The sequence below is a fragment of the Oncorhynchus masou genome, chromosome 6, assembly GCF_036934945.1.
Source record: "Oncorhynchus masou masou isolate Uvic2021 chromosome 6, UVic_Omas_1.1, whole genome shotgun sequence".
Classification (NCBI taxonomy): domain Eukaryota; kingdom Metazoa; phylum Chordata; class Actinopteri; order Salmoniformes; family Salmonidae; genus Oncorhynchus; species Oncorhynchus masou.
Genome location: NC_088217.1, coordinates 32983489 through 33007322, shown reverse-complemented (window position 1 = coordinate 33007322; position 23834 = coordinate 32983489). Strand labels below are relative to the sequence as shown.

General features: G+C 44.6%; 1 protein-coding gene across 2 annotated transcripts; it reads left to right on the top strand.

Moving 5' to 3' along the window:
- The first annotated feature begins 55 nt into the window (after positions 1-55).
- LOC135541917 (selenocysteine-specific elongation factor-like) lies at positions 56-23045 on the top strand. Of its 2 annotated transcripts, none has more exons than XM_064968413.1 (7): positions 56-815; positions 3192-3399; positions 5073-5169; positions 5515-5679; positions 7568-8239; positions 10818-10974; positions 21871-22459. In XM_064968413.1, the coding sequence occupies exons 1-7, from the start codon at positions 512-514 to the stop codon at positions 21876-21878; spliced, it is 1611 nt and encodes a 536-aa protein (XP_064824485.1). In that variant the 5' UTR covers positions 56-511; the 3' UTR covers positions 21879-22459. The 2 variants fall into 2 exon arrangements, with proteins under 2 accessions (XP_064824485.1, XP_064824484.1); XM_064968412.1 differs by lacking the exon at positions 21871-22459 and adding an exon at positions 22476-23045 and having other exon boundaries at positions 58-815.
- The last annotated feature ends 789 nt before the right edge of the window (positions 23046-23834 follow it).

Sequence of the window (23834 nt, the reverse complement as noted above, 5' to 3'; positions counted from 1 at the left end):
AAAAACCACCACGCCTCTTTTTGGCTTTTATTTCCGCTTGTGTTCACGTCACTTTGACTTTACGGAAACTAGTACATCATTTGAGATTGATTCCTGCCTTTGTGATTGCATTCCATCGCCTACACTCTCTTATCAAAAATAAATGTAATTCGTTTTGGGTTCGAGACGGATATTTTCTTCACACCTCATGATTTTGTAGCCTATACTTGTGAGAGGGAGTAAAACGTTACTTGCATAATTTCCAGAGGACTGTTTTTACTGATACGCAGGAAGAAAAGTTTTGTGTAGCTCGACAGCTAACGTTTGTGTTTTGTTACCTTTATTTCATCAAACATATGAATTAATTGCAACGTAAGGAGTTTATTGTATGAGTTTATTAAATTAATATTAGTTTATCGTAAATGTTGTCAATCGTGTTGTGTCATTAACTTCCTGAACGTAACTAGAGTTCAAGGCCCAGCCTTAACTGCTGAGGTTGCGACAGGGGCAGATCGCTAGCTAACTACCAGTCATGGCAGACTCGAGCAACAACTACCCGAAGACCCTCAATTTTAATGTGGGTGTACTTGGGCATGTCGACAGCGGGAAGACGTCGCTTGCCAGGGCGCTCAGCAGCACAGCGTCCACGGCTGCCTTTGACAAGAACCCCCAGTCCCGAGAGAGAGGCATCACCCTGGATCTCGGCTTCTCCTCCTTCAACGTGGACCTCCCCGAGCAGCTGCGGGAGGACCCCGGGGGCCACGGCTACGACAACCTGCAGTTCACGCTGGTGGACTGTCCTGGACACGCGTCCCTCATTCGTACCATCATTGGGGGTGAGAGAAGTGAATGAGAGTATCATATTACTGCAGAGAGAAATCGATACCCTAACCGTAGTAGCAAGACAGCAAATGTTCAAATGTTGACACCTGTGTAATGGTGGAGATCCCATCACTCACACTAAATGACTGTACATGACACGTAGTGACATATTTCAACTGTCCAGTCAGCTGTCTGACATCTCCTGGTACTCTAGCCATGAGTTTGACAGCCAGCTTCAATAATAACAAATAAAAACATACTGGGACTGCAGAATAAAAGTACACATTAGAGGTCGACCGATTTATGATTTTTCAATGCCGATACCTATACCGATTATTGGAAGACCAAAAATTAATCTTCCGATTATTTTATTTGTAATAATGACAATTACAACAATACTGAATGAACACTTTTTTAAACTTAATATAATACATCAATAAAATCAATTTAGCCTCAAGTAAATAATGAAACATGTTCAATTTGGTTTACATAATGCAAAAACAAAATGTTGGAGAAGAAAGTAAAAGCGCAATATGTGCTATGTAAGAAAGCTAACGTTTCAGTTCCTTGCTCAGAACATGAGAACATATGAAAGCTGGTGGTTCCTTTTAACCTGAGTCGTCAATATTCCCAGGTAAGACGTTTTAGGTTGTAGCTATTATAGGAATTATAGGACTATTTCCCTCTATACGATTTGTATTTCATTAACCTTTGACTATTTGATGTTCTTAAAGGCACTTTAGTATTGCCAGTGTAACAGTATAGCTTCCGTCCCTCTAGTTAGCGTGCGCTAACAAGCTAGCCATTTCACTTCGGTTACACCAGCCTCATCTCGAGAGTTGATAGGCTTGAAGTCATAAACAGCGCAATGCTTGACGCACAACGAAGAGCTCCTTGCAAAACGCACGAAAGTGCTGTTTGAATGAATGTTTACGGCCTGCTTCTGCCTACCACCGCTCAGTCAGATACTTGTTTGCTTGTATGCTGAGTCAGATTATATGCAACGCAGGACACGCTAGATAATATCTAGTAATATCATCAACCATGTGTAGTTAACTAGTCATAATGATTGATTGTTTTTTATAAGATAAGTTTAATGCTAGCTAGCAACTTACTTTGGCTTACTGCATTCGCGTCTCCTTGTGGAGTGCAACGAGAGAGAGGCAGGTCGTTATTGCGTTGGACTGTAAGGTTGCAAGAATGGTTCCCCGAGCTGACAAGGTGAAAATCTGTTGTTCTGCCTCTGAACAACGCAGTTAGCCCACCGTTCCTAGGCCATCATTGAAAATAAGAATGTGTTCTTAACTGACTTGCCTAGTTAAATAAAGGTATAAAATAAAAGAAATAGGCGCACAAAAATACAGATTTCCGATTGTTATGAAAACTTGAAATCGGCCATTCCGATTAATCGGTCGACCTCTAGTACACATACACCTGATACAAATATACATTATTTCTTGACTCAACCATTTAATGCAGCCATTACATGGTTAACCCACACTGATTGACTGGCCCCTCCACTAACCTGTGGCTTGGAAAGGAAGAGAGAGAGGAGGAATGGGTAGAAGTCTCCAGGAGGACATGGGACTTCCTTACAACCCAGCTAAACCCTGCTTAGTCATTCCCCCTTTCTTTCTTGCTACAATCTCCCTTTCTCTCTCCTCACTCCTGAGGTGTGTTCTTTGGCTTTATCCACATTTTATTATTTTTGTTTCATTATTTCTAGGTAAGAAATGTACTATGTATGCTGTAAGTGGAGACTGCTTTGACAGGGCTGAGAGGTGAGGGTATGCATTGGTGGGAGAAGACGATTTAAACTGAAGGAAAGCAGGATAAGGAGAGCACACATACAGTGGGAGTGTGGCCGGAGTCAGTGTATATGGCTGGTAGTTGGCTATATAAAGCCAGTGTGTCCCTGTGGATGGCAAATGCTGTGGATTAGGGCAGAAGGAAGGTGTGGGGATCAGGGTATGTGATAAACTTCCTCTCCTGTCCCCAGTGGGGAAAGCACAGGAAAGAAAGAAAGCCAAAGAGAGGCAGAGGAAAGAAAGACTGCCAAAGTGAAGGAAAGAAAAGAGGGAGAGGAAAGACAACCAAGTGAGCTGGGGCTCTAATTTCAGCCATCTAGCCCTTCTCCCTTGTCTACATCTTTATCCTTTGTACCCTCCCTCTTCTCTCCCTCTCTTCATTATTATTATTGGTTGTCAGTTGCTGTTTCTCCATTGGTTGCTCAACTTATGACTGGTCCTTTGGGCCCTGTGTAGATGAGCTGTAACCATGCAGTGCTGAGTGGTCACAATCATTTCGCTGCAGTAGTTTTGGACTGGGGTGTTTATTATAGACAAGCCATATAGCATACATACAAGTCTAATAGTGAGTGTGTGTTTCAGGGGCTCAAATCATAGACTTGATGATGCTGGTGGTAGACGTGGTGAAGGGGATCCAGACCCAGACAGCAGAGTGTTTGCTGATAGGAGAGCTGACCTGCCCCCGCATGGTGGTCATTCTCAACAAGACTGACCTGCTACCGCCCAACAAGAGACAGACCGCCATCGACAAGATGACCAAGAGACTGCACAAGACACTGGAGAACACCAGGTAACACACACACACCAGGACCCCAGTGTCCTTTCTGGAGCGTGAAGTCACCAGTTCTGCTGGTCGGCTACTATGTAGCAACCTAGCGGTGCCAAAGCTCTGGGCCCGTATCCACGATGCATTTCAGAGGAGAACATTTGTCCTAGGTGCTGAGAATCAAGACATTTTACTTCTACTCTTATGGGTAAAAATGAAAGCTATGCAAGAAGGGCTTTAGTCATAAGGGATACCAAGTCGACAGATTATTTAGGACGCCTCATAAGCTGTCCTAACCGGTTAATAGTTACCAGCAGGTGTCTTGATAATAGAAAAATGCAGCGAGTAAGTGGTTCCTGCACCACATGCAACTGCTTTGCAGTTGTTGAAAGAATGTTTTGATATTTCTATACAATAAATCTATAAATAATGTAGACCTACGTGCTCTTGTCTTTGACAATGATTCCACATGAGGCCTATTACACGATATGCCTAAATACGTAGAACCGCCTAGGCTAATAAATATGTCTAATTGGGCATGTTTATAAGTTGGGAAATTGAAGGAATCTAGGGCTTATGTTTGATTGTTTGATGAAAATTATAGACCTTTCAAACATTGTATGCAACATTATCAGCAAGTGACATTGATGCCTCCTGTGCCAAATCGATGTAGATATGTTACATAGGAGTGACGAGTGTGTCGATATAATGGTATTGTCAAAATTCCACTTTTAACAACCATCAGAATTGGTTTAAAAAAAGCTTATGCATGCCAACATATTAAGCAATCATTAAGAGTAGGCAAAGTGATCATGGCAGTCGGAAATGATATAAAACGTTTTACCATTGAAATGTTTGAACATTCACGTTCATTGTGGTTGTCTGAAGAAACATGTGCTATAGAGTTCACAGCTGGCAACGCCTCATCAGGATTGGTTATTCCCCAATTTGCAACATGTCAATGAGCGTCATCACTATCTTTCCTTTGTGGTACCTCAACTGTTGTGATTACCAGTTGAGATAAACTTTTATGGGGTTGATTTTGTCTGGGCCCTGTCTTAACATCATCCTAAAACCTACTCTGAGTTTGGATTTCTTTTGGTCTTTAAGCAGGATTCTAAGAACGTTTCTGGGATGCTTTGTAGATATAGGCCCAGGTCTGACCTAGAAAGCCTGTAAATTACGATCTAGATCTAGATCGCCAGTATTGCCAAACACATTTTGTTTAGACGGCTGTTTTGTGCTCTAAAATGTGTTTATTATGATCAAGTTCGAACCCCACTGTGAATTATTTTAAAGTTTGCTACAAACCAAGATACTGAATTAAGTAGTGATACATTCTGACTACTATATTTGTTGTCACACAGGATCAGGTGCTGACACAAGCCAATCATGGCCGGCAGGCTATTAGGAGGCTCCATAGACTTTAAGGCAGGATGAAAACGACTACATCGACCATGATCCTTTGCTGCTTATTGCCACCTTCATGATGATCCTTAGCTATTTTTGGGGGTGCCATTCAGCCCCATTCAGCAATAATGGCGTGCTTCAAATTCAAAAACTACCAGCTTCATGAGCCATCGCGAGTTTTGCATAGGAATACATAGATGACATCAATACTATCACTGTCTTCTGGTTTTAATGTCTATGACACACACAAAAGAATTCTAACCCTCGTTTCATCCCCTGTTGAATAGATTTAAAGACTGTCCTGTGATTGCCTTGTCAGCAAAGCCTGGGGGTCCTGAGGCCCCTGAAACAGAGGAGCCCTATGGAGTGCCTGAGTTAATAGAGGTAAAGACCCTGGACACACTGGTGCCCCAGGAAGTGCCTGCGCTATTAGCAGTTTGGCTTAATATTCTGACTGATGTGTAGAAGGCTTCAATGATACATACAGTATGATTCAGTGAAAGGTCACTCTTACAGAACAAAGAGGTATGACAGACACTGTCAGGTCAGGGGTTCTGCCCTATAATTAAATCACAAGAGACACTGTCAGGAAGTGTTGATGAAACCACAGGATACACACTCAACACTACTATATGGCTCTCTGTGTGTATGACTGAATCACACTCATGCCTACAAGGATGTTACGATATTAATGAGAGCAGTTTTGACTTTGGTGTGTGTGTGTCCTAGTTGTTGAAGAGCCAGACGTACCTCCCTCACAGAGATCCGGGGGGAGCTCTGCTGATGGCTGTGGACCACTGCTTCTCCATCCGTGGTCAGGGCACAGTCATGACCGGAACCATCCTACAGGGGGCGCTGGCTGTCAATGACACTGTGGAGATCCCTGCGCTCAAGGTATGGTCACTTACCACAGAACACTGATGTACATGACCACTAAAAGAAGTCTTGATCAGTGGTTCTCAACCTCAATCCCACATGTCTATAGACCAGAACCATTTTTTGTGACATTGCAGAACATTAGAGCGCATTAGCCAATTTAATTTGTTCTAATTTTAGGTTATGTGGTCCTATAAAGAGACTATAGCATGATGGTAGTCCCTGCTTCCAGAAAGTTTGAGAATCATTGATGTAGTAGTGGAGCCCTGATTCAGATGACCTGGACTGCTAGAGTAGAAGATAAAAGCTACAGAGATTTTTTGGGAAGTTCAGAAGTTGACTGCAAGAGGAGAGGGGGAGGGATGGGAGTGGAGGATGTGTCTGTGTTTTTGGAGAGACTGGGGAGGAGGGGTGGGGTATTGGCAGTACAGGAGCTGGCTAATTCAGACCAGATGCAGTTGTAGGCCAGCCCAGTTTATTATCTTGAACCTTACTGTCAACTGGTGTCATCATAACATCCTCCACCGGGTGGCGGCAGAACCCTGGATTAACCAGCAGGTAGTGTCGGAGAGATTGTGGTTTGGCTACACCAAGCATACTCACCCACTCACAACATAAAAACAACACTCAAATATTATTATGTTATACACTGAACAAAAAATATAAGCAACATGTAAAGTGTTAGTCCCATGTGTCATGAGCTGAAATAAAAGATCCCAGAAATATTCCATACGCACAGAAGGCTTATTTCTCTCATTCTCTGTTAGTGAGAATTTCTCCTTTGCCAAAATAGGTGTGGCATATCAAGAAGCTGATTAAACAGCATGATCATTACACAAGTGCACCTTGTGTTGGGACAATAAAAGGCCACTGTAAAATGTGCAGTTTTGTCACACAACACAATGCAACAGATGTCTCAAGTTTTGAGGGTGCATGCAATTGGTATTCTGACTGCAGGAATGGCCACCAGAGCTGTTGCCAGAAAATGTCATGTTAATTACCACTCCAGCCCAGGACCTCCACATCCGGCTTCTTCACCTGTGGGAAGATCTGAGATCAGCCACCCGGACAGCTGGTGAAACTGTGGATTTGCACAATCAAATCATTTCTACACAAACTGACAGAATCCATCTCAGGGAAGCTCAGCTGTACTGGGCAGATGGCAGCGTGTAGGCTCGTGTGGGCGAGCGGTTTGCTGATGTCAGCTTTGTGAACCGAGAGCCCCATGGTGGGGGTATGGGCAACAAACTTAATTGCATTTTATCGATGGCCATTTGAATGCACAGAAATACCGTGATGAGATCCTGAGGCCCATTGTTGTGACATTCATCCGCTGCCATCACTTCATGTTTCAGCATGACAATTCACAGCCCCATGTCGCAAGGATCTGTACACAATTCCTGGAAGCTGAAAATGTTCCAGTTCCTCCATGGCCTGCATACTCACCAGACATGTCACCAATTGAGCATGTTTGGGATGCTCTGGATCAACGTGTATGTGTCCCAGTTCCCGCCAATATCCATCAACTTTGCAAGCCATTGAAGGCTATATGCTAAGGAGATGTCACACTGTGTGAGGCAAATGGTCATGACACCAGATACTGACAGGTTTTCTGATCCACGCCCCTACCTTTTGTAGGTATCTGTGACCAACAGATGCATATCTGTATTCCCAGTCATGTGAAATCCATAGATTAGGGCCTAATTAATTTATTTCAATTGACTGAATTCCTTATATGAACTGTAACTCAGTAAAATCATTGAAATTGTTGCATTTTATATTTTTGTTCAGTGTAATATTGAACATGTTCATACTCTGTCAATTGTATACCTAAGCTTGCACAAACAAACAATAGAGCTGATGAGGTAGTTTGATAGTCTCTCTGTGTTTGTCTTTTAACCCCTAGGTGACCAAGAAAGTGAAGTCAGTTCAGATGTTCCGGCGGCCGGTGGCCGGGGCCATGCAGGGTGACCGGGTGGGCGTGTGTGTGACCCAGTTTGACCCTAAACTGCTAGAACGGGGGGTGGTGTGTACCCCTGGTTCCCTACACACCCTCCATGCAGCCATCATCTCTGTCAGAAAGATTGGCTACTTCAAGGGTTCCCTGGCCACCCGTGCCAAGTTCCACATCACCGTGGGACATGAGACTGTCATGGCCAGGGTCACCTTCTTCGGTCTGCCCCCTGGAGAGACCCACCAGACCTCCACCACGGACCCACAGCTACCCACTTCAGACCTCCATGCCTCTGAGCCAGACCTTAGACCCCTGGACACACCCTTCTCTTTTGACCGGGAGTACTTCCACCAGGATGAGTATGTGATTGGCCAACGGGAGGCCGGCGGGGCGGGACAAGACCCGGAACAGTGGGCGCTGCTGGAGTTTGAGCATCCGGTCACATGTCCCACTCTCTGCCTGGTGATTGGCTCCAAGCTGGATACAGACATTCACGCCAACGTGTGCCGACTGGCGTTCCAGGGGCGTCTGCTGGAGGGTTTTGAGGAGAAGAACTACTCTGAGACTACACTACTCAGACTACGTATCTACAAGACCAAACACAAGGAGGGTCAGGTGGAGAGGGTGAGTGGACCCCCTGCCACACACAGACACATCTTCCACCCCCTCACTCCCCTAATAGGCTGCACACACACACCCTTCCCATCAGTCTTCGTGCTTGGCTCTCTGTCCTTGTTCCTCTGCCCCCTCCCTTTCCTGTATTCTGGTCCTTGTTCCTCTGCCCCCCTCCCCTTCCTGTATTCTGGTCCTTGTTCCTCTGCCCCCTCTTCTTCCTGTCTTCTGGTCCTTGTTCCTCTGCCCCCCTCTCCTTCCTGTCTTCTGGTCCTTGTTCCTCTGCCCCCCTCTCCTTCCTGTCTTCTGGTCCTTGTTCCTCTGCCCCCCTCTCCTTCCAGTCTTCTGGTCCTTGTTCCTCTGCCCCCCTCTCCTTCCTGTCTTCTGGTCCTTGTTCCTCTGCCCCCTCTCCTTCCTGTCTTCTTCTTGGTCCTTTGTCTTCTGGTCCTTGTTCCTCTGCCCCCTCTCCTTCCTGTCTTCTGGTCCTTGTTCCTCTGCCCCCTCTCCTTCCAGTCTTCTGGTCCTTGTTCCTCTTCCCCCTCACCTTCCAGTCTTCTGGTCCTTGTTCCTCTGCCCCCCTCTCCTTCCAGTCTTCTGGTCCTTGTTCCTCTGCCCCCCTCTCCTTCCAGTCTTCTGGTCCTTGTTCCTCTGCCCCCCTCTCCTTCCAGTCTTCTGGTCCTTGTTCCTCTGCCCCCTCTCCTTCCAGTCTTCTGGTCCTTGTTGCCCCCCTGTCCTTCCAGTCTTCTGGTCCTTGTTCCTCTGCCCCCCTGTCCTTCCAGTCTTCTGGTCCTTGTTCCTCTGCCCCCTCTCCTTCCAGTCTTCTGGTCCTTGTTCCTCTGCCCCCTCTCCTTCCAGTCTTCTGTCCTTGTCCTCTCCTTGTGGTCCTTGTTCCTCTGCCCCCTCTCCTTCCAGTCTTCTGGTCCTTGTTCCTCTCCTTCCAGTCTTCTGGTCCTTGTTCCTCTGCCCCCCTCTCCTTCCAGTCTTCTGGTCCTTGTTCCTCTGCCCCCCTCCTTCCAGTCTTCTGGTCCTTGTTCCTCTGCCCCCCTCTCCTTCCAGTCTTCTGGTCCTTGTTCCTCTGCCCCCCTCTCCTTCCAGTCTTCTGGTGCTTGTTCCTCTGTCCCCCTCTCCTTCCAGTCTTCTGGTCCTTGTTTGGATGTTTTTCATTACTGGTGGCACTGAAGAGATTTTCAGGGACTGAGCTCCCATTGTGGATACACACACACACACACACACACACAGAGTCCCGGCGATGCGTCGTAGAGAAGAATGCAGGGGCTTTGCGTGTGCTAGGCTGTGACACAGGCGTGTGTCCCCCTGACGCCAGTGGCGACAGCCAGGCTGGTGCTGTTTGGACCTGAGTGGCACAGGAATATACCCACATCCACATGGCTCTCTGCATTCCCCCAGGCCCTCACTCTGGCCCCTGCTCTCTCACATTCAACTTTACCCTCTTTCTCCCTGGCTCGATCTCGCTCTTGTAATATATTCAATGACTTATTTTGTCATTTAATTCAATACTTCTGACTATTTTGCTGTTCCTCAGTTTATCTTCCCCTTTTGACTCATAAGAGTCTTATCTGCCTCGTTGCTCCTACCTGTTTGTCTGTTTCAGTGTTGTCTGCAGCCAGCAGCGTGTCTGTGTGTACACAGTACGCATCCTCTCTCAAGATCACTCACAGGTCAGAGGTCAAGTGTGTGGACAAGTTTTACTGCTGTTAGGCTGTTACACATAGGTTGTTGACCCCAAGGTTGATCCTCTCCCTGTGAGGTCAGACTCAGGTCTTGTGACATGGGTTCCCCTCCCCAGAATGAGGAAGTCCTATTTGTTTATCTGAGTTTGAGATATGGCTTTGTCATCCCTTAGTCACTGGGTTGTTTTATTAGGATCCCCGTTAGCAGTTGCAAATGCAGCAGCTACTCTTCCTGGGGTCCACATAGAACATGACCTAATACAGAACAAAAATAGACAGGAACAACTCAAGGACAGAACATACATTTAAAATAAGAGTATAATTTTAACCAACTGTAGCTTATCAGCGGTGACGCATCAGTCAGAACCGAATGTCAGAGTGAGCGAGGGAAGGAAGTGACAAAGGGGGAGAAGTAGCGAGGGAAAGAGCGGTGCCCTCCCTTTATCGGATCAGTGACGGGTGAGAGAGTCTCTGTGATGGACAGATACAAAACAGAAGAAAAAATGTGAAGAGGAATGAGAGGACAGACAGACGGCAGTCCTAGGGGAATGTGGCTCATAGCAGCGTTGGGTTGGGACAGGGGACAAAACAGTGTCATGGTGGGGTCAGCCACCCCCCCACCATTCACTATGGCGACAGAGTGGCAGCATGGCAACACACGAGATCATGCAGCAGTGTGTGTGTTAGATCGGAGAGAGGAACATGAAAAACAAACACACACTGCCTCATCATTAAGGGATATGCTGTAGTGTGGGTTAATAATGGTATTTGTATGATATTTTTTACAGGAAGCTGCTCATTTAATGATCATATTATTTAAGTGTATTGCATTACAATAGGGATATTTTGTTGTGTCTGTCATTGGTGCCTCTCTCAAGTCTCCTCCTCCTCCTGGTCAGGTGACAGACGACTACACTGTGATTGGCCGAAATCTCTTCAAGAAGGAGACCAACCTGCAGTTGTTTGTGGGGTTAAAGGTCACGCTGTCGACCGGCGAGGAGGGGGTCATCGAGGGCGGCTTCGGACAGAGCGGGAAGTTTAAGATCCGGGTGCCAGGTATGTAGGCATGGGCCTGTATGAATGTGTTAATGATAAAACAGACCTCGCTGCTGAGCGGTTTAAAGCAGCGTTTGGGTGTACGATCACATCTGACCAACAGATATCAGCCATTTTATATGAATTTCCTGCCGTTTGTACATGTTGAAACGCCACCACCCTTCGTTGACACTCAGCAGTACTGCACACGGCCGCCGTTCATTATGCTGTGTCTTTCCTTCTACTTCCCGTGGTTGTCCGTGGTCCTAACGTTGTCAGAATCAGGATGTGGTGTGCTGGAAATCCCTCTCCAGGATTCTCTGGGGGTAGCTCTGGTTCCGGGGGAAGTCTGCACCCTGTTTATTTTACCTTCTGTCGCTCCTCTCACCTCCGACCCACAGATAGGCTCCACACTGGGCTCGGCGGGAAGAGAAAACTAAAACATTTAGAAAGAGAACCGTACCTACTTCCTCTCAACTCACTCACACTGGCATACACACTCACAAACATGCTCTTATATATACACTGACATACTTGGCTAGTCACTTAAGACATTCAGCATGCTCATTGCTCATTCACTCTCATAGTTTGCCCTCTGCTGTGTGTTCTTCTGACCTCTCGCTACTCTGGGTGTGCTTGTGTGTGCTCCCTTTCTCTCATTGTTTTTTGACCCTTCAGGGCATATGATTCAAACTGGAGAAAGTGAGGGAGAGAAAGGAAAAGAGGGCTAGTTAGATTTGAGTAAGTCTTTGAAGGCCCCCCAGACCCCTCACAACCTCCCCCTTCACAAACACTACTGTCCAATTCCCCCCTGCAACCCGCCCTGACCCCAAACTCATCCCCTACAAGCCCCTTAGGGCCACCAGCCTGGCACTAGACAGCTATTCTAGAGGAGGGGAGAGAGATGGATAGATTGCGGGAAAGGAGCAGAGGGGGATAGCTGTCATTTAGACTTTGAAGTATAGGTTTTCTCGGCTCCAAAAAGTTGGACCCGAGGACAATCAGACCCGATTTAAAAAAATAAATAATAATAATGTTTTAAATGGGGACCCGAACGGACCCGAGAACAATCGGGTCCATTCAGGTTCAGGTTCGATGACAACCAGACCTAGACCCGGCCTGTACCCGATAAAAACATTTTTATGATAAAAACATGTTTATCAACCAAGTTGATCTTCTGGTTCTAGCTTTAGGAGGATCATTTAATATTTTTAGTAATTATGCTGAGTAAGGGGTGTGTGTGTGTGTGCTGACTCCATTTGCAACAAAAAAATAAAGTTCAAGCATTGATGAACTGGATTTTATTTGAAATTACATCACACTGATTAATTTGTGTGTGTGTGTGTGAGCGGTGTGAGCTAAGGCCAAGTGAGTTCTGTAGATCAGAGATTCTGCCTGGCTTGTAACCATAACAACCTCCTCTGTGGCGCCATGTGATGCGGGTAGATGAGGTCAGCCAGTGCGAAGGTTTGCTCAGGGAACATTTCTCACCTCTACGTGAGTGGAACAACAAGCAAACAAACATGTCAAACGCACACACACAGGAAGGGATGCCCCAGAGGAATCCACAGCACGTGCCCAGTCGCCTGAGGACTGTCAGACACCAGAATAAATGTCAGCCAGAACAGAACCGCCACATAGAACCCTGACAGAGAGACAGAGTCAAGGTTCTTTCACGACCTTGAGCGTGAAACCGGAACCGTGAGACAAGACCACAACTGCTTAATAAGTTAAGGAGACAATGACTGGTGGGACAAAGTTGCATGCGTGATTGGATGCCCAATCTGGACGGTAAATATCAGATGAAACATGACCGTGAGTCAGGACTGTGACCTTTGTCTCCACTCTATCAGCAGCAGGATCAGGAGGCTGAGGTTGGCGATCCAGTTCAGGTTCAGCATACCACAGTGGCTCCAGCATCGTCATTCTTTAAGTAGAGCAGAGAGAGGATCACTATCTATCTGTTCTCTCTCTCATCTCCTATCTCTGTCATCGTCAGTGTAAAGAGCAGATGTACTGTTGACCCTGAGACACCACTATAGAGCAGTAAGAATGGGACTAGTGGTGTGGAGGTTTTTAAAAGTGACTTGTGTGGTCTAGCGGTCTAAGCTGCTGCCTCCAGATCACATACACAGAGTATACCAAACATTAGGAACACCTTCCTACACTTAACAAAAATATAAACGCAACATGTAAAGTGTTGGTCCCATGTGTCATGAGCTGAAATAAAAGATTCCAGAAAATTCTGTTCACACAGAATCACACAGCTTATTTCTGTCTTTTTTTGTGCACAAATTAGTTTACATCCCTGTTGGTGAGAATTTCTCCTTTGCCAAGATATGCCAAACCTGTCAGGTGGCTGGATTATCAAGAAACTGATTAAATGGCATAATCATTACACAGGTGCACCTTGTGCTGGGGACCATAAAATGTGCACTCTTGTCTCACAACACAATGCCACAGATGTTATTTATTTATTTTTTTTACCTTTTATTTTACCAGGTAGTCCAGTTGAGAGAGAGTTCTCATTTACAACTGCGACCTGGCCAAGATAAAGCAAAGCAGTGCGACAAAAACAACAACACAGAGTTACACATAGGATAAACAAACGTACAGTCAAAAACACAATCGAAAAATCTATGTACAGCGTGTGCAAATATAGTAAGGTTAGGGAGGTAAGGCAGTAAATAGGTCAGAGTGGCGAAATAATTACAATTTAGCATTAACACTGGAGTGATGGACATGCAGATGATGATGTGCAAGTAGAGATACTGGGGTGCAAAAAATAAATAACAATAGAGGGATGAGGTAGTTGGGTGTGCTATTTACAGATGGGCTGTGTACAGGTACATTGATCAGTAAGCTGCTCTGACAGCTGATGCTTAAAGTTAGTGAGGGAAATATAAGTCTCCAGCTTCAGTCATTTTTGCAATTCGTTCCAGTCATTGGCAGCAGAGAACTGGAAGGAAAGGCGGCCAAAGGGGTTGTTGGTTTTGGTCATCCACCAGTGAAATATACCTGCTGGAGCACGTGCTACGGGTGGGTGTTGCAAAGACTGATAGATAATCTGGAGCCAGTGGGTTTGGCGCCGAATATGTGGCGAGGGCCAGCCAATGAGAGCGTACAGGTCTCAGTGGTGGGTATTTTATGGGGCTTTGGTGACAAAACGTATGGCAGAGTATTGAAGGTTATTTTGGAAATTACATCGCTGAAGTCAAGGATCATTAGGATAGTCAGTTTTACGAGGGTATGTTTGGCAGCATGCGTGAAGGAGGCTTTGTTGCGAAATAGGAAGCCGATTCTAGATTTAATTTTGGATTGGAGATGCTTAATGTGAGTCTGGAAGGAGATTTTACAGTCTAACCAGACACCTAGGTATTTGTAGTTGTCCACATATTCTAAGTCAGAACCGTCCAGAGTAGTGATGCTAGGCGGGCAGCAATCGGTTGAAGAGCATGCATTTAGTTTTACTTGCATTTAAGAGCAGTTGGAGGCCACGGAAAGAGTGTTGTATAGCATTGAAGCTCGTTTGTAGGTTTGTTAACTTGTTAAGGACTGCCCTCCAGTTCTTCTTAATTTCTGCCTGAAAGTATACCCTAATCTAACTGCCTGTAGCTCAGGCCCAGAAGCAAGGATATGGATGTTCTGGGTATCATTTGAAAAGAAACACTCTGAAGTTTGTGGAAATGTGAATTGAATGTAGGAGAATATAACACAATAGATCCCGTAGAAGAAAATACAAGGAAATGTTTTCTGATCTTTTAATTTTGTTTCATCTTTGAAATGAACAAGAACAGCCAAAATATTCAGATATGATGCTGGGGATAATTTAATATAAGAACATAAGTGGGCAACAGTATTTGACCAAAGTTTCCGAATAGATACCTTCAGGAATGAGTGAGGTACATGCCATTGAGCATGAAGACACCCAGGTGTCCCTCCCAAGCTTCCCAAATGTACCCAAGTGGCCAAATTGGTAGAGTGATACATTGAAGCAAATAACTATATACACTGCTCAAAAAAATAAAGGGAACACTAAAATAACACGTCCTAGATCTGAATGAATGAAATATTCTTATTAAATACTTTTTTCTTTACATAGTTGAATGTGCTGACAACAAAATCACACAAAAATGATAAATGGAAATCAAATTTATCAACCCATAGATTGGGTTTGGATTTGGAGTCACACTCATAATTAAAGTGGAAAACTACACTTCAGGCTGATCCAACTTTGATGTAATGTCCTTAAAACAAGTCAAAATTAGGCTCAGTAGTGTGTGTGGCCTCCACGTGCCTGTAGGACCTCCCTACCACGCCTGGGCATGCTCCTGATGAGGTGGCGGATGGTCTCCTGAGGGATCTCCTCCCAGACCTGGACTAAAGCATCCGCCAAGTCCTGGACAGTTTGTGGTGCAACGTGGCGTTGGTGGATGGAGCGAGACATGATGTCCCAGATGTGCTCAATTGGATTCAGTCTGGGGAACGGGCGGGCCAGTCCATAGCATCAATGCCTTCCTCTTGCAGGAACTGCTGACACACTCCAGCCACATGAGGTCTAGCATTGTCGTGCATTAGGAGGAACCCAGGGCCAACCGCATCAGCATATGGTCTCACAAGGGGTCTGAGGATCTCATCTCGGTACCTAATGGCAGTCAGGCTACCTCTGGCGAGCACATGGAGGGCTGTGCGGCCCCCTAAAGAAATGCCACCCCACACCATGACCGACCCACCGCCAAACTGGTCATGCTGGAGGATGTTGCAGGCAGCAGAACGTGCTCCACGGCGTCTCCAGACTCTGTCACGTCTGTCACGTGCTCAGTGTGAACCTGCTTTAATCTGTGAAGAGCACAGGACGCCAGTGGCGAATTTGCCAATCTTGGTGTTCTCTGGCAAATGTCAAACGTCCTGCACGGTGTTGGGCTGTAAGCACAACCCCCACCCGTGGACGTCGGGCCCTCATACCACCCTCATGGAGTCTGTTTCTGACCGTTTGAGCAGACACATGCACATTTGTGGCCTGTTGGATGTCATTTTGCAGGGCTCTGGCAGTGCTCCTCCTTGCACAAAGGCGTTGGTAGCGGCCCTGCTGCTGGGTTGTTGCCCTCCTACTGCCTCCTCCACGTCTCCTGATGTAATGGCCTGTCTCCTGGTAGCGCCTCCATGCTCTGGACACTACGCTGACAGACACAGCAAACCTTCTTGCCACAGCACGCATTGATGTGCCTTCCTGGATGAGCTGCACTACCTGAGCCACTTGTGTGGGTTGTAGACTCCGTCTCATGCTACCACTAGAGTGAAAGCACCGCCAGCATTCAAAAGTGACCAAAACATCAGGCAGGAAGCATAGGAACTGAGAAGTGGTCTGTGGTCACCACCTGTAGAACCACTCCTTTATTGGAGGTGTCTTGCTAATTGCCTATAATAATTGCCATAGCCCATAGCAGTCTCTTTCTGGTGTGAAGCAGAGGGTCACCGAACAGGTGGTACAGGTGACAGGGGATTTCTTGTGGCACAGACAACAAAGCCTCCCTACTGAGCCCTTTTTGCTCTGATGCACATTCCTGCCTGCAATGATACATTTTGGCATGTGAACACCACTGGTTGGAGCAGAAAGGACAGAAGGTGCTACAGTGGTCTTGCTGTAGCTAGCAAGCTCCTGGATGAGCAGCTCTCTGAAGGCTAGCTGTGAGATGGGGGGCTGTCCACAGCTCCTAGCCATTTCCTTCTGGAGCAATGTCAATAAAATGATAAAACGATGTCTTGTATCATTTCATGGTTTTGTGGAGAACATTATAGTAGCCTATCAGCGCATCTGACAGGGCCACACCTCCCATGCTCATCACCACCTCTCTGGTATCCATCCACTTCACAAAGAGCAGGCCATCTTCACGGATCCATCTCATGTAGAGGTCGACCGATTATGATTTTTCAACGCCGATACCGATTATTGGAGGACCAAAAAAGCCGATACCGATTAATCGGCTGATTTATAATTTAAAAAAATATATATATATATTTGTAATAATGACAATTACAACAATACTGAATTAACACCTTATTTTAACTTAATATAAAACATCAATAAAATCAATTTAGCCTCAAATAAAGAATGAAACATGTTCAATTTGGTTTAAATAATGCAAAAACAAAGTGTTGGAGAAGTAATATGTGCCATGTAAAAATGTGTGCCATGTAAAAAAGCTAACGTTTAAGTTCCTTGCTCAGAACATGAGAACATATGAACGTTGGTGGTTCCTTTTAACATGAGACTTCAATATTCCAAGGTAAGAGGTTTTAGGTTGTAGTTAATATAGTATTTTCGGACTATTTCTCTATACCATTTCTATTTCATATACCTTTGACCATTGGATGTTCTTATAGGCACTATAGTATTGCCAGTGTAACAGTATAGCTTCCGTCCCCCTCCTCGCCCCTACCTGGGCTTGAACCAGGAACACATCGACAACACTCAAAGCATCGTTACCCATCGCTCCACAAAGCGCAGCTCCAAATCTAAAAGCGAGTGACGTTTGGAAACAGTATTAGCGCACATCCAGCTAACTAGCTAGCCATTTCACATTGGTTACACCAGCCATTAGGCTGATAGGCTTGAAGTCATAAACAGCGCTGTGCTTGCGAAGAGCTGCTGGCAAAACGCACGAAAGTGCTGTTTGAATGAATGATTACGGACCTGCTGCTGCTCAGTCAGACTGCTCTATCAAATCAGACTTAATTATAACATAATAACACACAGAAATACGAGCCTTTGGTCATTAATATGATCGAATCCGGAAACTATCATTTCGAAAACAAAACTTTTATTATTTCAGTGAAATACGGAACCATTCAGTATTTTATCTAACGGGTGGCATCCCTAAGTCTAAATATTCTTGTTACATTGCACAACCTTCAATGTATGTCATAATTACGTAAAATTCTGGCAAATTAGTTCGCAATGAGCCAGGCAGCCCAAACTGTTGCATATAGCCTGACTCTGTGTGCAATGAACGCAAGAGAAATTACACAATTTCACCTGGTTAATATTGCCTGCTAAACTGGATTAGTAGTTATAACTAGTGATTATGATTTGATTCTTTTTTATAAGATAAGTTTAATGGTAGCTAGCAATTTACCTTGGCTTCTACTGCATTCGCGTAACAGGCAGTCTCCTTGTGGAGTGCAATGGTTAGAGCGTTGGACTAGTGAACTGCTGTTGCAAGATTGGAACCCCTGAGCTGACAAGATGAAAATCTGTCGTTCTGCCCCTGAACAAGGCAGTTAACCCACAGTTCGTAGGCAGTCATTGAAAATAAGAATGTGTTCTTAACTGACTTGCCTAGTTAAATTAAAGGTATAAAATAAATTAATATAGTTTTTTATATATGTATAATCAGAAATTTTGGATTATGAAAATTTGAAATCGGCCATTCCGATTAATCGGTCGACCTCTAATCTCATGATAGCCCGCTTAGGCATGTCGTTGACCCTGGTTTTCGAAAATCCCACTCTGTGGGCCTGTGGCACCATTTGGACCAACATCTCCAGCTTCCTCAGGTCTGTGAACAGGGTAGCGCTTGTGTAGAATTTGTCCACAAACAGTTTGTAGCCCTTCCCTAGCGGCTGAAAATCGAATAACTCCATAAAGGAGTCATAGCTAAGCCCCTTATCGGTCGCACAACTGCTCTTCCCCTCATAGGCAAAGACATTGCACGTGTATGCACACACAGAATCGGCCAAAACAAACAGTTTGTAACCCCATTTAGTTGGTTTGTTACGCATGTACTGTTTTAGGCCAATTCTGGCCTTTGAGGCTACCATCCTCTCATCTAAATCAAATCAAATCTATGGAAAGGTTCTGGGCAGGCTGAAAATAAGTCTTGCAAGCCTCAAGGATGTCGAGGTAGAGAGGTTTGATTTTGCAGAGCTTATCAAACCGTGCCGTGCCTCGCTTCGTCTCGTTGTCCTCGTCAACTTTTGGGTCACTGATATGAAGTGCCCGTGAGATTGTCAGAAACCTACTGCATGACATGACCGTGGTGGGGAAAGGCAGTTGATAGAGGGGTGCAGATTTCCAGTAGTCCTTCAGGGTTTTCAGCTTTACAAGACCCATGTAAATGACCATAGAAAGGTAACAAAAAAGATCTGACATGGAAATAGGCTTCCATCCCTCTTTCTTGCCTTCCTGCTTCTTAGCTCTGTACTTATTTGTGTTCGACACCAGAGAATCAACAACTGCCAAGGTGAAAATCAACTGAAAAAGTTGCATGGGGCTGTATTTGGAGGTCATGTCCAGAGGTCCTGGTTGCCTTTTTGGTCTGAATATTGGAAGTGGTGGCGCCACATCCTCCTCCAGCACAGAGTGCCAACGACCCTCCTCTGCTCTGCCAGCAGGTTCCACACTTCCCTTCCTTCGCTTCTTTGTCACCGACTTCACACCTCTTGATGGCCGGGCGGGGGTAGGTGTTGTGCCGGACACAGCAGGGGTCCAGCTAGATGGACCAGCTTCAGTGGGGGATTTGCACCTTGGCAGTATGGGCTCCCAATCAGAATCACTGGGACTGTGAAATAAAGACACAGACACACAGACACAGATTATATATAGAGTAGGGAATGAATCACTATGGTGAGGAGCTGATCCATTCCATGTTTAGATCAAATAAAATGTAAAAAATATCTAATATATACAGACACACAGTCACAGACACACAGACATACTCACCCACAATGTAGAGCAGTGTACTTTACACATTTAAATACTGATTATATTTTTATATATGGCAAATAAAATAAAAATATCTCAACTCAAATGAATAAGATCTGATATTATAAATGTCAAATAACGTTACTCACCAATCCAACACAGAATCTTCTCCATACAGGAACATCTCCTCAGATTTAGAGTCAAAAGAATTCTGTCTGTCTGAATCATCTTGTAGTAATTCACTGTCACTATCTTGATCAATTTCTTCAATAATATTGTGTAGATCTGTATATTTTGTCTTTGATTTTAAAGTTTTTCTCGCTATAATTCTTCTCTGAAAATGCTCTCTAAACAGAAATGCTGCCCGTAACCAGTGTGGCTGCTTCTAGTAGAATTTTCAATGGCGAATGGTTGTATCTTTACGCCCAAGTTTCCCACAAAGGCTAGTCTTCCTGGATAGAACCATCACCTGTTGTCGTTTACGAAATGTTTTAGGGAGCTTTTGACAGTGATGAGGGGTGGTCTTGACAGAAGCAGGCAGTGATCACTGAGATCCTGGTTGAAGACAGCAGAGGTGCATTTAGAGGGGAAGTTGGTCATGATGATATCTATGAGGGTGCCCATGTTTACTGATTTAGGGTTGTACCTGGTAGGTTCCTTGATAATTTGTGTGAGATTGAGGGCATGTAGCTTAGATTGTAGGACGTCTGGGGTGCTAAACATATCCCAGTTTAGGTCACCTCACAGTATGAACTCTGAAGATGGATGGGGAGCAATCGATTCACATATGGTGTCCAGTGCACAGCTGGGGTTGAGGGGGTCAATAACAAGCGGCAACAGTGAGAGACTTATTTCTGGAAAGGTGGATTTTTAAAAGTAGAAGCTCGAATTGTTTGGCACAGACCTGGATAGTATGACAGACCTCTGCAGGCTATCTCTGCAGTAGATTGCAACTCCGCCCCCTTTGGCAGTTCTATCTTGATGGAAAATGTTGTAGTTGGGGATGGAAATTTCAGGATTTTTGGTGGCCTTCCTAAGCCAGGTTTCAGACACGGCTAGGACATCAGGGTTGGCGGAGTGTGCTTAAGCAGTGAATAAAATATATATGCATAGTCACTTTAACTATACATTCATGTACATACTACCTACATACTACCTCATTCCAGGGTTTTGCTTTATTTTTACTATTTTCTACATTGTAGAATAATATTGAAGACATCTAAACTATGAAATGACACATGGAATCATGTAGTAACCAAAAAAGTGTTTCAGATTCTCCAAAGTAGCCACCCTTTGCCTTGATGACAGCTTTGCCCACTCTTGGCATTCTCACAACCAGCTTCATGAGGTAGTCACCTGGAATGCATTTCAATTTAACGGGTGTGCCTTCTTAAAAGTCCATTTGTAGAATTTCTTTCCTTAATACGTTTGAGACAATCAGTTGTGGTGTGACAAGGTGAGGGAATATACTGATGATATCCCTATTTGGTCAAAGACCAAGTCCATATTATGGCAGGAATAGCTCAAATAAGCAAAGAGAAACGACAGACCCTCATTACTTTAAGACATGAAGGTCAGTCAATATGGGACATTTCAAGAACTTTGAAACTTTCTTCAAGTGCAGTTACTTAACCATTAAGCGCTATGATGAAACTCACTTTCATGAGAACCGCCACAGGAAAGGAAGTCCCAGAGTAACCCCTGCTGCAAGTTCATTAGTTACCAGCCTCGGAAATTGCAGCCCAAATAAATGCTTCAAAGAGTTCAAGTAAGACACATCTCAACATCAACTGTTCAGAGGGGACTGTGTGAATCAGGCCTTCTTGTTCAAACTGCTGCAAAGAAACCACTACTAAAGGACACCAATAAGAAGAAGAGACTTGCTTGGGCCAAGAAACACAAGCAATGGACATTAGACCGGTGGAAATCTGTCCTTTGGTCTGATGAGTCCAACTTTGTGATTTTTGTTTCTTACCGGCGTGTCTTTATGAGACGCAGAGTAGGTGAACGGATGATCTCCGCATGTGTGGTACCCACCGTGAGGCATTGAGGAGGAGGTATGATGGTGTGGGGGTGCTTTGCTGGTGACGCTGTCTGTGATTTTGTTTAGAATTCAAGGCACACTTAACCAGCATGGCTACCACAGAATTCTGCAGTGATACGCCATCCCATCTGGTTTGTGGCTAGTGGAACTATCATTTGTTTTTCAACAGGACAATGACCCAACACACCCTCCAGGCAGTGTGAGGGCTATTTGACCAAGAAGGAGAGTGATGGAGTGCTGCATCAGATGACCTGACCTCAACCCAATTGATATAGTTTGGGATAAATTGGACCGTAGAGTGGAAAAGCAATCAACAATTGCTCAGCATATGTAGGAACTCCTTCAAGACTGTTGGGAAAAGCATTCCAGGTGAAGATGTTTGAGCAAATTCCAAGTCTTTGTAAAGGTTTCATCAAGGCAAAGGGTGGCTACTTTGAAGAATCTAACATCAAACATATATTATGATTTGTTTAACATGTTTTTGGTTATTTCAGTTTTGATGTCTTCACTATTTTTCGACAATGCAGAAAATAGTAAAAATAAATAAAAACATTGGACTGAGTAGATGTCCAAACTTTTGACTGGTAATGTATACATATTTAATTCCTCTGTCCTATCCAAGAAACAAATGATATGTGAATACTTTTTTTTTAAAGGAGGGAAATATGACTTGTATAAACTAACAACAATTATAATTCTAATTTGAATTATCTCTTTCTTTATCTCTCTCTTTCTCTCTCTCTCTCTTCCCTATTCCCTCTTTCTTCTCTTCAGAGGGTCTCAGTCTAGAGACTAAGCAGCTCCTCTCCTCCTCTGCCAAGAAGAGAGTTAAGGGCGGTGCTAAGGGGGAACCAGCCAAAGAGGATGATGCCAAGACAGACTCTCAGCCAATCTGCATCAACCTCCAATTTAAGAGATACGTCTTTGACCCCCACAAGAAGATGGTTCAGAGCTGACCTCTGCAGCTGCTATAGGATGATACCTGTGATGTCGTGTAAAAAAAAATGTTGCTTAAAAGCTGATCTCCGTTCATGGGGAAAGTATTGCTCACTATATTTTCAATGCATTTTTCTGCGATCGTCGCAGCCGTCTAAGGCACTGCATCTCAGTGCAAGAAGTGTCACTACAGTCCCTGGTTCGATTACAGGCTGTATCACATCCGGACGTGATTGGGGGTCCCATCGGGCTGCTCACAATTGGCCCAGCGTCGTCAGACTTTGGCCGGGGTAGGGTGTCATCATAAATAATAATTAGTTCTTAACTGACTTGCCTAGTTAAATAAAGGTTCAATTTTAAAAAATAAATAAAAATGTAAACAAAAAAGGTGCATAAGTGTTGTTTGTATGCATTTACCCTCCGCTATACCACTACCATGTTACAGTGATGATTGGAGAGAGAGGACAGTGGTTCATAGACCATGTAGAGCCTGGCCTCTGTATCTAGGGAACAGATGCTTCCATCTTCTCTTCCACACAGACTGAGGACCTAAAGATCTCACCTGAATTCCCATCAATATATATGTGCTTCTTTGTTTCAACCACATTTTCCCAGTGACAGTAGTGACAGCCTAGGTTTTTTGTCTCATGTTATTCCCCAGTTATCGCAGACCCCACCCCCTCGTTGTTTTGTTGGCTGACCTGATAGTTGCTCATGTGTGATGTGGCAAATGTCATGTAGTTTACAATGGTTCAGTCAGTAAAGCAGGTCTTAATAGTTGGCTCTCTTTAACTTCATACAGTAAGCATAATATAATTCCCATCGTTTCCTATTCTACGGACGTGGTGAGAATGTATAAAAAAGTATCTTTATCATTATAGCGTCATGTCTCTCCTCTTTTCTATTAGCCACATGCAGAATCTCATTCAACCTATTTATCTTATAGCCTGTAAGCACAATAATGCCCCTTCACACTTGCTGTTTTACCTACAGTTGAAGTCAGAGGTTTACATTTACCTTAGCCAAATACATTTAAACTCTGTTTTTCACAATTCCTGACTTTTAGTCCTAGTAACAATTCCCTGTCTTAGGTCAGGTAGGATCACCACTTTATTTTAAGACTGAAATGTCAGAATAATAGTAGAGAGTGATTTATTTCAGCTTTTATTTCTTTCATCACATTCCCAGTGGGTCAGA